The 14,113-nt window shown below is 45.7% G+C and overlaps 6 protein-coding genes across 6 annotated transcripts; 4 read left to right on the top strand and 2 right to left on the bottom strand.

Moving 5' to 3' along the window:
- Positions 1 to 161: 161 nt before the first annotated feature.
- Positions 162 to 3,171, top strand: C8R40DRAFT_1171210 (ATP-dependent DNA ligase; the record flags this gene model as incomplete). Its single annotated transcript, XM_046231665.1, has 10 exons — positions 162 to 297; positions 356 to 1,417; positions 1,467 to 1,660; positions 1,711 to 1,929; positions 1,983 to 2,177; positions 2,245 to 2,518; positions 2,577 to 2,599; positions 2,679 to 2,754; positions 2,806 to 2,863; positions 2,922 to 3,171. 10 exons carry the CDS (start codon positions 162 to 164, stop codon positions 3,169 to 3,171), a joined length of 2,487 nt encoding a protein of 828 aa, XP_046085684.1.
- C8R40DRAFT_1237634 (uncharacterized protein) lies at positions 2,841 to 4,798 on the bottom strand. Its single transcript, XM_046233441.1, has 4 exons — positions 4,668 to 4,798; positions 4,108 to 4,613; positions 3,899 to 4,056; positions 2,841 to 3,847 (listed from the first exon to the last, which is right to left on the bottom strand). The coding sequence occupies exons 1-4, from the start codon at positions 4,775 to 4,777 to the stop codon at positions 3,254 to 3,256; spliced, it is 1,368 nt and encodes a 455-aa protein (XP_046085683.1). The 5' UTR covers positions 4,778 to 4,798; the 3' UTR covers positions 2,841 to 3,253.
- Positions 4,799 to 5,627: 829 nt separating this feature from the next.
- C8R40DRAFT_1047045 (bola-like protein-domain-containing protein) lies at positions 5,628 to 6,196 on the top strand (the record flags this gene model as incomplete). The annotated part of the gene is made up of 4 exons (XM_046224415.1): positions 5,628 to 5,744; positions 5,801 to 5,906; positions 5,962 to 6,002; positions 6,071 to 6,196. 4 exons carry the CDS (start codon positions 5,628 to 5,630, stop codon positions 6,194 to 6,196), a joined length of 390 nt encoding a protein of 129 aa, XP_046085682.1.
- A 286-nt stretch (positions 6,197 to 6,482) lies between these two features.
- On the top strand, positions 6,483 to 8,033 carry C8R40DRAFT_290917 (uncharacterized protein). The gene is made up of 5 exons (XM_046234612.1): positions 6,483 to 6,707; positions 6,757 to 6,818; positions 6,884 to 7,447; positions 7,496 to 7,526; positions 7,584 to 8,033. Exons 1-5 carry the CDS (start codon positions 6,638 to 6,640, stop codon positions 7,889 to 7,891), a joined length of 1,035 nt encoding a protein of 344 aa, XP_046085681.1. The 5' UTR covers positions 6,483 to 6,637; the 3' UTR covers positions 7,892 to 8,033.
- A 185-nt stretch (positions 8,034 to 8,218) lies between these two features.
- On the bottom strand, positions 8,219 to 11,654 carry C8R40DRAFT_1047022 (kinase-like domain-containing protein; the record flags this gene model as incomplete). Its single annotated transcript, XM_046224411.1, has 17 exons — positions 8,219 to 8,500; positions 8,559 to 8,678; positions 8,732 to 8,986; positions 9,043 to 9,067; positions 9,127 to 9,214; positions 9,265 to 9,292; positions 9,388 to 9,575; positions 9,636 to 9,667; positions 9,718 to 9,770; positions 9,823 to 9,885; positions 9,938 to 10,030; positions 10,128 to 10,283; positions 10,341 to 10,405; positions 10,458 to 11,108; positions 11,163 to 11,245; positions 11,298 to 11,492; positions 11,545 to 11,654. The coding sequence occupies 17 exons, from the start codon at positions 11,652 to 11,654 to the stop codon at positions 8,219 to 8,221; spliced, it is 2,487 nt and encodes an 828-aa protein (XP_046085680.1).
- A 1,094-nt stretch (positions 11,655 to 12,748) lies between these two features.
- C8R40DRAFT_1171205 (uncharacterized protein) lies at positions 12,749 to 14,105 on the top strand (the record flags this gene model as incomplete). Its single annotated transcript, XM_046231664.1, has 4 exons — positions 12,749 to 12,908; positions 12,966 to 13,061; positions 13,125 to 13,734; positions 13,811 to 14,105. 4 exons carry the CDS (start codon positions 12,749 to 12,751, stop codon positions 14,103 to 14,105), a joined length of 1,161 nt encoding a protein of 386 aa, XP_046085679.1.
- Between the last annotated feature and the right edge of the window lie 8 nt (positions 14,106 to 14,113).

Raw genomic sequence — 14,113 nt, 5'->3', positions numbered from 1 at the left:
TTCTGAATCGCAGAACGGAGAAACCATCCGACTGACTGTTGTCAAGGAATTGTTGCTCTTACATGTCAATCGAGTTAACCTTTTCGGCATTTGTGGCGCTCGGGGCAGACGGAAGAATATGCAGAATATGTCTCCGTACAACACTCTTGCCTTCTGACATCATGTCGACCTCGAAACGCCGTATCGACAGACCTTCAACTCCTGTTCATTCGAAACGCAGAAAAGATACTCAATCTCGCCTTGATTCGTTCTTTTCTAGTCCTAGCGTTAGTGAACGTCCTGGCAAAGTCAAAGCAGGTTAGGCCGAAGCCTGAGAAACTTCTACGATGTTGAGACTCATACTCACTTTACCCAGATTCTTTTCAAAAAAGCATTGCCAAGGACATAGAAATCATCGATGTGGACCTATTGGATGATGATGTGGTATCTGCTCCTGAGCATCAAAGTAGCTCTTCACCTAAGAAAAACTCGAGCGCATTGCGCCCTGTCAAGCTCATCCAGGCAGGCCGCAAGGATGCCTTTGCTAATGTACAACACACTACTCCTGATTATGCGCCTCTAGCTGTGGATCCATCTACATATACTACAAGTCATTTCATTTCGCAGTCGACAGACACCCCTTATTCTTTCCTCGCCCACACTCTATCAACGATAAATTCGACTCGGTCACGCACTGCAATCCTTAACACGTTGACAAATACATTTCGCACAATCTTGGTTCATCATCCCCAATCACTTCTTCCGTCGTTGTACTTGCTTTCCAACACGCTTGCTCCTCCTTATTCTACCTTGGAGCTCAACATAGGTCCATCAGTAATCTCACAAGCAATTCAACAAGTGTCTGGCCTCACATCTGCCTCTCTCAGGAAGTTGTATAGCTCTACAGGTGATCCTGGTGATGTAGCGTTCATGGCCAAATCCACAACTCGAACGCTGATTCCACATGCACCGTTACTTGTAACTGGTGTCTACAAGTCTTTATTGAAGATCGCCGCATGCAAAGGACAAGGCGCTATCAAGGAAAAACAAAAAATCGTCGAGAAATTGTTGGTATCTGCAAAGGGAGAAGAAATTCGATTTCTGGTGCGAACATTATCTCAGAATCTACGAGTGGGCGCAGTCAGGACCTCTCTACTGACGGTTTTGGCGAGAAGTTTCGTTTTGACTCCGCGGAAGACATCCAAGGATCCCAGTTTCGATGGGTCAGCAGGAGATTCAATCACCACTCAGTCCATAGCTTCCGATTCCAATAGCAAATCCATAGATATCGCCCAGGATACATTGTCGTCGAGATTTCGCTCGGCAGAGCATCTTCTGCGGAAAGTCTTTGTACAACATCCTTCCTATGATCACATTGTCGGTGCACTTCTGGAAGTCGGTCTTGATGGGCTCCCCCAAAGAGTCCCTCTTACAGTCGGTAAGTTCCTTGTCCTTCTTTTTCAACAATTTTATTAATATACGGGTAGGCATTCCTGTCTATCCGGCGTTAGGGTCACCGATTCGATCCTTCGAAGAAATTTACGAACGATTGAATGATTTGCCTTTCAGTGCTGAACTGAAGTACGATGGTCAAAGAGCTCAAATCCATGTATTGCGGCAGTCAGATGGCCCCATAGATGTCCGGGTGTTTTCGCGCCATCTGGAAGATATGACTTCTAAGGTATGGATCATCCTCGTCTTGGAAACCGCTATTCGCCGAAAACTTTTCAGTACCCGGACGTGACAGGCTTGATGCAAGTACTCCTTGAGATACATCCAGAAACGCAATCGCTTATCTTGGACTCTGAAATCGTTGCCATTGATCGTGCAACTGGATCTCTCAAGTCATTCCAAGCCTTATCAAGTAGAGCCCGGAAGGACGTGCGTTTGGAGAAAGTCGAGATATCTGTTGGGGTTTTCGTGTTTGATCTGCTTTACCTAGATGGAGAAGTAAGCTTCTTCAGGAATACCCACAGGAAATTTTCTCAAATTGTAGTACTTAGATTCTATTAGACCGTTCTTTTCGAACTCGGAGGTCCCTGATGCGGAACCGATTCCCCTCATATATTCCCGAAAATGAACTCCTTGCCCAATTTCAACATGTTGATAGCTGTGACAGCGAGGAGAGTCAGATTCAACTGCAAAATTTCTGGGAGACGGCAGTCAGTCGTCATGATACAGAGGGCTTAATGATCAAGGTCAGTCGGTTTCATCGGACTCAGATATTATGGTACATAGTACTAATGCCCTACAACCAATTTACAGTTACTTGATCATGAAGTTTGCGATGAGGACAGTAAGGGTAAGTTGCAAGCTCGAAAAAAGCCATTATCAGCTATATACGACGCGGATAAACGGACGTTCTCTTGGATGAAGTTGAAGAAGGATTACGTTTCGGGTATAGGAGACTCGCTCGACCTGATTCCCATCGGTGCATGGTACGGAAATGGTCGAAAAGCGAAGTGGTGGAGTCCAATCCTTCTCGGAATATGGGATCCGGATCAAGGCCATCCTGTGGCTATCTGCAAGTGCATGTCTGGTAGGCTTCCTACTACCATCCCTGCTGGTATAACCGTTTTTTCATTTTGCTCCTATAGGGTTCACCGACGCTTTCTACAAGGTACGATTCAGTGATCATCAGCAATCATGCAAAGCTTCAGTACTGATTGTTGCTCTTGAAAATCCCTGATTTTCATCAGATATTGAGTGAGCAATTTTCACTTGACGATGCAAGTAAATGCTCAAGGAGTCGGCTTTGGGATTGTGAATTTGGAGGTTAGTGCTCGTTTGCTACTACACTTGCTTAACGGCTCACAAATACTGCAGGTTTCAAGCCGGATGTCTACTTTAAACCAGATATGGTATGGGAAATTCGAGGCGCAGAGTAAGTCGACTCTCCTCCATGGTAAAATTGTTCTTTTGACAAAATTCCGGTACCTTAGCATCACCCTTAGCCCTATATCTATTGCCGCATGCCATCTCACATCGTCTAGTAAAGGGCTGAGCCTTCGCTTCCCGCGTTTCATACGAGTCAGAGACGACAAAACAATCATGCAAGCTAGCGATGCGTCATTTTTGGCGAATCTATGGAAGAGTCAACAGGGAAAATTGAAAGAACAAGATGACGAGCTTATTGATGTTGACGTAGACAGCACTGGTGACTACTCAGAAATGGACGACATCGATATCTAAACACGATTGTCGGCGCAGGCAGTGTTTAAAGAACAAATATCACGAGTGTTGAGATCACGCGGCAGACAGTTCATATAAGGCTTTAAGTGGATAACAAGTCATTCAAAATCTCTTTGTATACTGTTGTCTCCGGATCCTTAGTGTGAAACAGCTCTTCTAGTTGTCGAGGAAACTCCTCACTTCGTAATAGGCTCCACCACCCTTCGTCCCTCGCTCCTACAGGCAACTGCGTTTGATATATATAGATTGAGGTCCAAAGTTGGAACTGAATCCAAGTATACGGAAGGTCTTTGTTGGAGAGGTGAGGTTTGAGTTCTTCCATCGAGCGACGAATTTCAGTAAAAGATGGCAAAGTGATCTGACTGAGGATCGAATTTGAAGTCAGCTGGGGTTTTGTCTGTTCTTCAAAAGGTTTTGTTTCGTTGCGCCTATGGCGAATGGGCTTTGCACGAGCCTGAGGTTTGGAACGTAAAGAGGTATCTTTTGCAGTGCTCTTGCCGCCATTATTGATAAATTTGTGCAGGAGCGCAATTCGGAACCTCAAAACTGGAAGCGTAGGCGGGAGAGCCACAAGTGATGCCAAAAACGCTTTCGGGCCCGATGTGTACACCCGAGAGAAGACCGAATTTAGAAACATGGTGAAATCGAAGAGATTGGTAGAACAAAGATTGATTAACTGGAAAGATAGATTAGACTCAGCATAGATTCTATCCTAACCTATCCTTACCAATTGCGTTAGCCTTGAGCCCATTTGTCGCCGCTGTTCATCCCCTTCTTGAGCGAGAGCGTATAAAATGATTGAGAGAGGTGCATCTGCCTCCCAGCGAACACTCATCTCACTACGAGGCGCAGGTATCTGATTGAGAAGAAGGGGAGAATAACGCGCTAGATCACTTCATTAATGTTGTCCTTGCGATTGAGGGTATAAATGCCTACGTAAACCACGAGCCTCAGTCTCACATTCGTCGCGCTCAAAGAGGATAAGAAGAAGGTCAAGTACAGGCCACGCATGTTCAGCAACAACACCAGAGGCGCCAAAATCATCGTCGTCATTGTCGTCAAAAACGGTCGTTCGCCGTGTGCCTCTTTTTGTTGGACTAGATGTTGTGACTCGATGTATGAAGCCTTTTTGCAAGATATTCCAGCAATTCTTCGCCTCCGATATGCAGTAGGATTCCTTGGCGATTAGTGACTCGGAACTTTCACTTCCATTCACATTAGAACGATCATAGGAAGGTAAAGCACGAGCCACTCCTTCTGGACTCATCGTCAGCGCATATTGGATAAGAAGAGAGCACGCTAAGGCCGCGGTTTGTGAGGATATAGTCAGCGATTTCTGTTGTTGTCGGCCAATCTTGCTTGGGGAAAGCGATGGACCAAGAGGCACTTTTTTCACGGTTGGTGGGTATAGAGAAAAATAGAGCAATTGTCGTATATGAGATCTTATAAAGAAGGGAGTTCAGAGTCGGATTATGTATTCTAGTTGGATCACTCACGCGGAAGGTAGTACATTTGAAGATTTGAGTTGACTGAGAAGAGCGATACCTTCATCATACTGGGATTCTTCGAAGCAAGCGTCCACCAAACCTCGTTGGTGTAAGTTCATCACTGAAAGAGCGAAGTGTTGTAATCTAATCCTAATCACTGTCAGCACGCTGTGTCACGCACATGACCTTTTACCTGTATCCGGATTCCGACCTATTCCGACATGAACGTTTGAACTCCCGGCAGCTCCCCGCGAACCCCTTCAAACTTAGTGACTACGATTATCAGGCAGATAGGCGATACATGCAGTCAAATATCAACAGCATGGTGGATCCTGTCCATTTTCACTCATCATGCATCCAAGTCAGGTCCCGCCCCGCTGACGTCCGGATCATATTCAAACGATCCTCTTCGCCAAACTCTTGACCTTTGTGAGTAGAACTGCTGAAGTAACTTAAATGCTCTGCCTTTCAAGTTGTTGCTTTGCACATTGCCCCATTCAGACAACCTTCTGCATTTGTACAAAGCTGGTATGCACAATGATTTCGAATGATCAGTTGCTGTTCGCATGCGCAGTACATCTATTGTACAGTCGACTCAGGTCAGCTCTCTTATCCAATTTTCCGAAGGCGGAGCCAAGCTGTGCTGGCGAAACCTTTCGAAGCTCACCTGTTCCATCGATGAATTCAATATGTGGCTCTGACTGAAAACGGGATCTACAGAGGAAGAGACGTACGTTAGACTTACATAGGCTGTTTGGATTACTTTGATGTCAAGGTTGTCTACCTTCGACGACCTCCATAGTTTGTGTTTTTGTCGTTTAGCCTATGTATTTGCAGTCAAAATTATTGGTCTTTCAAAGTCTTTCAATTTTTAACTTGGACCGTGACGAGTCTAAACAAGGGCTCTGAGGCTGTGCATGGCTTACATAAGTACGCAAAATCAGTTAACCACACATCTATCTTTAACTCATGTTTCGTTTGAGGTCTCAAACTCGTGTACTTCCCGCCTTCAGAAGGATTTCTGCCATGGCTACGGCTTCGCCTTCTCCTTCTTTGGGCCCAATTGAATCAGTGATTCGGTCAAAAGTAATTAATGTTATGCACTAGAAAGGAATTTCTACCATCCACCATTTTACTTTCAGCTGTTATCTTCTTTACAACCAGCTGCACTGGTTATTCACAATGACTCGTACCAACATCGTCACCATGCTCCTATGCGAGCCCAAGATGGAGGAAGTGGAGAGACTCGTCTGTGTTTTCAATCATCTCTTTTGGACATGTCAATTCACCCGGTACCTATTAGACTTCTCGTTAGAAATCGTTTCCGATGAATTCAAAGGAAAAGTTGGTCCTCTTCCGGCTTAAACACCTTGCCTCCGCATTGCAGATATCTCATGTCCCTTTTTCTCCAGACAACGATGCAGCGGCATCGAATGATTTATTCACTACTTTCAGAAGAGCTGGACCAAGGTTTACATTCTCTTTCGCTCAAAACGAAAACCAGAGCCGAAGCTGGAATTGACACGGCATCTACTTGACTCAAATTTAACTGTATAGTTACTTTCGCGTGGAATAAAATCACATTCCAACCCGAGAACTGTCGTTGTTGACACGCAGCCTATGCACCTTGAAACCACAACGCAATGTGTTCAGAACCATTGGATATCTCTGCTGTTCGACAATTCGACCGAAAGTGTCTACATGTCTTTACCGACGAGTTTGACCAACACAATCAAGAGGTAGATCAAACAGTGCTAACGACAGTGCAGTACCTTTTATCATTTTGGCATTTGCACTGTTTTAATGTTATCGCCGTCGGTAGACTCGCCTGTGTATTTGCTTTGCTGCACTTATAGCCATAGCTCGCTCACAAAATACCGACTCTAAATGCAATTTATGTGTACATATTAAAGAGAAGGAAGAATCCTGGCTTATTCCATCTTCCTTCTATCTCATCTGCATATCAACTCATATACGCAATGTCGTCTTCGTCTGGACGCCGTACCACCGATCGCCCTACTCTTCCCCCCATACGAGATCTGTTTGGCAGTAAGGATTTTAGATCCACACGATTTCAGCACTCATCCGCATTCTCTAGATGAGCTAAGTCGTTTGCGGGTAAGTGACGACGATGATCCCGCGCATTATCGCGATGCTCAGGTATTTGATCAATGTTTTAGCTGGCGCGTATCTTGTCTGCTCACTATATATATATATGTATCCAGCGAAGGCGCTCCAATGATTTCTCGCAACGACCTTTCAATGTCCCTCCGTCTCGATCGTCGCATCCATCGCATCTACCCAGTGAATATTTCTCAGCGGCAAGTCATACGTCGTTTAGCTCCCCACACACTTCGTACGGACGCGAGCAACATCGGCCTTCAACGCATCTAGGATACAATTCGCGGAGCGTCACGGCTCCAGATCATGGCAATTTTACAACAGCTTCACCGGTTCCTGCGCCCAACTATCGATATCCAGACATGGGAGTGGGACCCCTGTCCAGTCAATACTCTTCAGTCAATCCAATTGCCACTCACGATCCTTCGCGCGGTGCTGGCAGTCGCTCTTACTCTAACTACGATTACCTCACCCACCCTCGAGTTTCTACCACCTTGGATAACAGGAACAGATCAGAAGAAGCGGAGTATGCCCTAACTTCTTTGGCCCAATCTTATCCAGATGTGCAACCTCCGTCGAGAGATATGCCAAAGGGCAGCGTCGCACCTCCTGCAAAGTATGAATGCACCTACTGTGGCAAAGGATTTAATAGACCTAGTAGCTTGAAGGTAGAATCCCTAGTGTCTGATACTTGATGAGTCCCTCATCTTTTTTAGATTCACCTCAACAGCCATACAGGGGAGAAGCGTAGGTATTACACCTTTACTAAATCATCAGCAATGCTCACGATCAATGTCAACTCAGCGTTTCTGTGTCCCGTTGAGGGATGCGGTCGTTCTTTTAGTGTATTATCCAACATGAGGCGGCACGCTCGTGTTCATAATCAGAATGCCCAAACCAGTGACGACGATACCGGCCCCCTTTCACGTCCAAGTTCTTCCCGTCTCGCGGTCGCTCCCGTGGACTGGCATCAGTACAGACGAGGCAGTACTGCATCTGATGTCTCTAGCTCAGAATCACGACACAGTCGTAGTGGATCATCCGACTCGGAGGACGAAGGCTATAACCAGACCCACTCAATTGGGAAAAGTGTTCGTCAGCATCACAGGTAGCCGACTTACCAGTATACGCCAGTTGGATGCTTTAGGCATCGTCTCACTTCAGTATTTAAGTAGCAGCGCCTTATCTATCATTAATTATCGTTACTGATTCATCCTTCACCATCTCATGAAATGAAATTTTTGAACGCACTGTATAGCTATATACTTCACTAAGTAGAACTCCACTATAGTCATTAATCATAAGTTGAATTTTGTCGAGCGTAACCGGGATATGTAGTCGTGAACACAAAATAACATACATACAGTAATGTTGGATATTAGGCATAAAATACGCAAAAAATGGGGTATAAAAATAGTTGTGTACACTGCAGTAGGCATTCACATGGAGATGGCACGCCCCCTGCCAACATCCTGAATTTCACGACGGACCGACCTTCCTCTGGCTCGGACAGTCGCTTGAGAATCAACATCAACGTCGTCCGACAGATGATCGAAAGCTCTCTCTGCTCTGACGTATGAGAACACACGAGGACTTTTATGTGTGAAGCCAGCAAACGCCAACGCCTTGCGTACGTCCAAAATCTCGGCACCATGAACTTTGTCTCTAAGCAGTGGGTCTCGGGTAGCATCAGGGGGAGCACCATTGGCTGGCGCGAGAGGCTGAAACAAGCACGAGTTAGTGTCGTGTTATAAAGTATGAGGGTAATGTGCGCCGTACTTCAGCCGGTATGTCGTCGTCAAAATGCCGCGTATCCTCGGGATTCTGCAATTCTGGGCGATAGGGAGCCTCGTAGCGATGGATGTTTGCCCAATCAATTCCTCTGAACCATGGATGTGTCTGCAACAAGAGAATTAAATGTGACGCGGCCGACGTGAGCGAAAATGACGGACTTTAATGAGGTGAGAGCCATCAGTTGCTGAGTCCTGGGGCACAAAGCTGAGTCTGGACTGCACGATCAGTGAGTTTGGTCGGGAAACTGAAGAAGAGGCCTGGGATCCCAAACGATCTTCCGGCTCGCACAAGAGTTGCTGCATCAAATCGATCGCTTCGCTAGACAAATTTACAGGCTCTTTTGTGTTAGGAAGGCGTTTAGGGAAGCGAAGATATTGTTTCCAGTTTAAGATCATTTGCCTGGTTACATGCCGCTGTAAAATTTGTATGAGTGACAGAACGAACTGGCGTGCGGATCCAATATTTTTACCGATTTGTTGACAAAGGGAGGGTAACTGCCAGTCGAAGTATGTTGAAGGTTGTTTCACATTCTGAACTTGTGTATGCAACTTACCCATAGAGGCATTCAAACATGATAACTCCAAGGCTCCACCAGTCGCAGGAATACGAATAACCATGACCTCGTATAACTTCCGGGGACACTGATGCATGTTAAGAAGCATACACCAGATACAAATAGATCTATTCTTACTGTAAGAGTTCGTTCCACATCTGGCAGACTAATTAGCAAATGGGATAGGAGTGTGACAGGCCTACACACACTGAATATGCAAGCTATCAAAATACGTTCAGTAATATACGAAAACACAACGACTGATGAATTCACCTTTCTTCGGTTTTTTTCTCTCCAAGTGAATACGCCCTCAGGTCCATCTCCTCCCATTAAACGCTCGACTTCCCTGCGATCCATGCGCTTTGTCTTCTTACCATCTGCAATGCCGTTGGTATCTTCGAGATCAATTCCATGTTTATGCAGTAGATGCAATCGTTGCTGTTCATAATCTGTGTACCCCTGGAAGTCAGAAATTTCCAGGAAGATTTGATAGGAACCAATTGCATTACAAGACGTGTCATGAGCCCAATGTAAATCGGTTCTAAAAATGGATTAGCGTGTTTGTCCCACAGTACATAGCTTCGAACATACGCCAGTCCAAAGTCACTGAGCTTGATATGGCCGTTAGGGTCAAAAAGAAAATTCTTGGAGTGTATGAGAATTTAATGCAAGGTGAAAGTATAGATAAATACCCACGTCAGGTTTGATATCACGATGAATAAAACCATGTTTATGGCAAGATTCAATGGCAAGTATCATCTGTATGGCTGAAGGATCAGAAGTCTGTCTACAAAAGAAACGGATTGCCAACCTCGGCGACATAGAAACGCGTGAAATCTTCTTCGAAGACATCTCTCTCAATCAAAAGATTCAATAAATCTCCACCACCCATATATTCAAGAACCTATACAGAGAGAAGACATACATACATATATAATCGTGGCAAATGAAATCGAAATGAAATCAGTATGAGTACGATGATAGCACGGACTAGCACGGACCAGGTACAAATTATCCCGGTCTTGAAAGCTGTAATGAAGTTTGACAATCCATTCTGCTCCCCCAGGTGAAGATACCAAAGAAGCAGATTTGAGAAGGTCTCGCTCTGCGCGGACATGGCCTTCTTGACCCTTCCGAAGCATGTCTGTTTTTCGAAGCTGAACAAAAGAGAGTTAATAAGGTATTGAAATGGAGCTAATGATTAAGGTAATCACCTGCTTCATGGCGAAAAGCTGACCTGTCGACTGTTCTTTTACGAGAGATACAACGCCGAATGCACCTAGAAGATCGGTATGAGAACACACCAAAGGTGATACGAAAGGGATACGAACCATGTCCTATGGTCTTCAGCTTCGTAAACGTCGTCACGTCGACCTTTCGTCGGCGTTCACGAAGATACTCTGTTTCGTTTTGTCTCCAGCGTTGACGGAGATTTTCTTTCTGGATCTGAGAAAGATTCATTTCCATCATATCTCGCTCCATGGCAAGCCTTCGTTGTTCACGAGAAGGAATATGTCTAAAGAGGGGAAAATATAAGTTTTCAAAGTAGATTCGGGCGGAAACTGCTTTCTCGAGGGTGGCCAAAGAAGGTACAATTGGCCGAGGAGGTGGGACTTCTGGTAAAGCTTTACCCGGATCATCCGAAGGTCCCCCGAGCTCATCATGTTCTTGAAGCTCAGGATGCGTGATCAAACCACGTCCCCACCGTATTGTTGAGTTTCCCGGACGCCCCGGTAATCCGTCCACAGCTATATTCGGCTGAGTACTGAAATTCTCACGGGCGACCGTGGTGAGCATGGAAGAAGAAGTCACGGTGGTAGTACTCATTCCATTTACAACTCGGAGCGGGCCTAAAGCGCCGGCATCGATGGGACCAATACTTTCTCGATAGGATTGTTGTGGAATGTTAACATCTTGATTGACGACTTGGGCTTGATTACCCTGACGAATTCTGTTTTTTATGGGATTTGCCCAGCGGGGATCTGAGATGCGAGTAAACCAAATTCATCCAAAGGAGCAATGTAGAAACACCCTACCCCCTAGCTTCCCCAAACCATCTGGACCCCATCGAGTGAGTAACGCTTCTGCTTGATCCGCATCTGAAGCATGAACCAAATGACTAAAGATCATGAAGGAATTCAGGAACAGATATTAGGACGAGAAGGACATACACAAAGCCCATTGGGTGCGAAACCATGTCCTTGCTTATTCTACGTCCCTTCTTTAAGACCGGACCTGGAGGAGACAAAGACTTAATGAGCCCTTTGTCTAGTTCTTCATAACGTGTGCCAGCAACAAGACTATTATCTGCCCTCCATTGTTGCAACATGCGGGACGGGGAAGGAGTTGGAATCATGGAAAGGAGACTTTTGGTATTCCAAGTTGAGCAGAGGTCATAGGAGGTGAATGGGAGCTTACTCATAGAAGCCCTTGTGAAGCAGAGTCCCTACTGGGAACCCAGCGGTTCTGGTTTCGTCGTATTGGTATTGTGGGTAATCATAGGGGAAGTTGGAAGAATGAGGGTACATTTCGAAGCGGGAATCTGCAAGATTGCTTCTAAAGTTTACCATCGGCGGAACAGGAAGAGGACGACGAGAAGATGAGGCGGCCATAGCGAAGAGGGCCACTCAAGAGGTTGTCCCAGGAAAGGATAATCTATCGATGACATAGACCACGTGCTTTGCTGTGTTATAATTTCTTTTTGTGAACATTCTTTTCGCAGTCCAATGTGGCGTCAAACAAGTAACTTTTGCAAAGCCATAGTTTCATCTTGCTCTTACCGCTTATAGTCGAGGCTCGACAACGCCCAAACCACGTCTGATTTTTGTCGTTTCGACTGAATCAATCTCCAACAACTGACACGACCCGTTGCCGTGACAAGAAGCTGCTATTAGTACCGATTCCAAATTGAAGGGAATCCTCTCTGCAAAACTTCTCGCTGGATGACGGCACCACCTTCTTTTCGCAAGTAAAATGTACGTATGATATGGGTCACTGTTAATGCTTACTCCTGGTCACTTCCAGTTTTACAATGGGAATATTGAGTCTACACTATAGGCAGTGATTTTTTCAGTGATCAAACTCTTTATCGATTGTCTTGTACACGAGGTTTTAATATCGCGCATAACGAATTTATAGAGATGCAAGTCCGGCGGTATGCCCTTGTAAACGGCTTGTTATTATGTACATCTTTTTTGTGATTGTGCGAAGCTTGTTCTGGTTGTTTACACTCAACAATTTAAACTCCTGCTTCGTATATACTCTCTCTTTCTTTTAGACTCCACAGCCAAGTCTTCAAATATCTCTGCTTGCTTCTCTAGTTTTCGCGCCCCGGTTTAACTCGTGGTCCACTGCCCTAGCCCTACCTCCAACTGCTCCGACCCCACCTCGTGCACGTCAAGCCTGCGTTGTACATGTCTTCCTCGTTGTCGGCCTGTACCTGATTACTATTTGCCTCGCATCGCCTCCACTGACCAGCCGTTGGACGTGTAACCTTCAGCTTGCGGTTTGCTCATCGACACGCGGGTCTTTCGATATATATCGAGCAAACCTTTCTTACTCATTCCAATAATATTCTTTCCCTTTCTCTCCATTTTCTGCTCCACACCTTCACTTTTAAAATATGTCGAACTCAAGAGAAGATCGTTATTATGCTAGTCTTGGTAAAACAGGGAAGAGTCCACCGCTTGGGGATCAAGCACCAGGTTTCTTTCAAACTGGACAGGGTGGGCGAACAGTGCTCCCTCCTCTTTCATCTGCATTTCCAAGCTCACATCTTCCAGGTCTGTTTCTTTAAAGCGTTATTACCACAATGCACTCAATTTGCCAACATTCTGTAGCTTCCACTTATCCTAATCAATATACGCAACCTCGTTCCATGCCAACTCGGTACGACTACAATCATGCCCTTTACAATCAATGGCCGGGCAACAATCGTAAGTGCATCCGTGGTTTTGAACGATACGCATACCGTTCATTAACCTCCCACGAATTGGCAGAATCATCGGCGCATATGAATTATGCTTATTATGACACGACCGATAATCGCTATGCTTCAAACTACTATTCAGCCTACCCTTCGTCTCGGACTTCACCAGCACCTGAACATAGTGATTCGAGGAAACTTCCTCCTTTAACTACCACCTCAGGCCTTGGACGAGATGATCGGTGGTCTTCCAACACCGCTTCATACTCTGTTGGTCCAGCCGAGAATCCCTCATATTCCGGAATTCGCAGTCCCACTGCATCATATCCCCCATCGTTCGCTGCTTATCCGACACCAAACTCGACGAATAATTATGGAAATCCTGTACCAATGACTGACGCACATACTCAGTCACATATACATGCGGCCAGTCACGCGTCAATGATGCTACCCGAAAGTCATCGTCCAGTCACTCCTTCGTATGCACCGAGTGGTCTGCAAATCCCCCCGTCATATACACCACCACCTGTTTCGCCTACCACAGGAACCGCCAACGAGCCTCTGATCAAGAAAAAACGCAAACGTGCTGACGCCAGCCAATTAAGAGTTCTGAACGATACTTATGCTCGAACAGCGTTTCCGTCCACAGAGGAACGCCAGGCCCTTGCTAAACTATTGGACATGTCTGCTAGGAGTGTTCAAATATGGCGAGTTGCTTTTGCAACTCATGTGATTCTATTTCTGATTGTGACAGGATAGGTTTCAGAATAAAAGGCAGTCTATGCGTCAGACTCAGACTCGGCAGTCTTCTTCTTCAGGGACCACTCTCCACCAATCTTTTGGCGTATCCAATCCAAACGAGTACGATGCAAGTGGATATGAATCCACTGGTATCCATGTGCCTAGCTCTACTTATGTGTCCCGCACATCACAGGAAAGTCACACTTCTTCAGTGCTTAGTCCTACCGTCTCGCATCGACGTCCCCGTAGTCAAGACTCCGTTTCGAACGATACCGCTGGTACAAAACCACAGCAGTGGTCGCCGAGGTACTAGATGCTCTC

Source organism: Lentinula edodes (genome assembly GCF_021015755.1).
Source record: "Lentinula edodes strain Le(Bin) 0899 ss11 chromosome Unknown C8R40scaffold_20, whole genome shotgun sequence".
Lineage (NCBI taxonomy): Eukaryota > Fungi > Basidiomycota > Agaricomycetes > Agaricales > Omphalotaceae > Lentinula > Lentinula edodes.
This window is presented reverse-complemented; position numbering and strand designations above follow the sequence as displayed.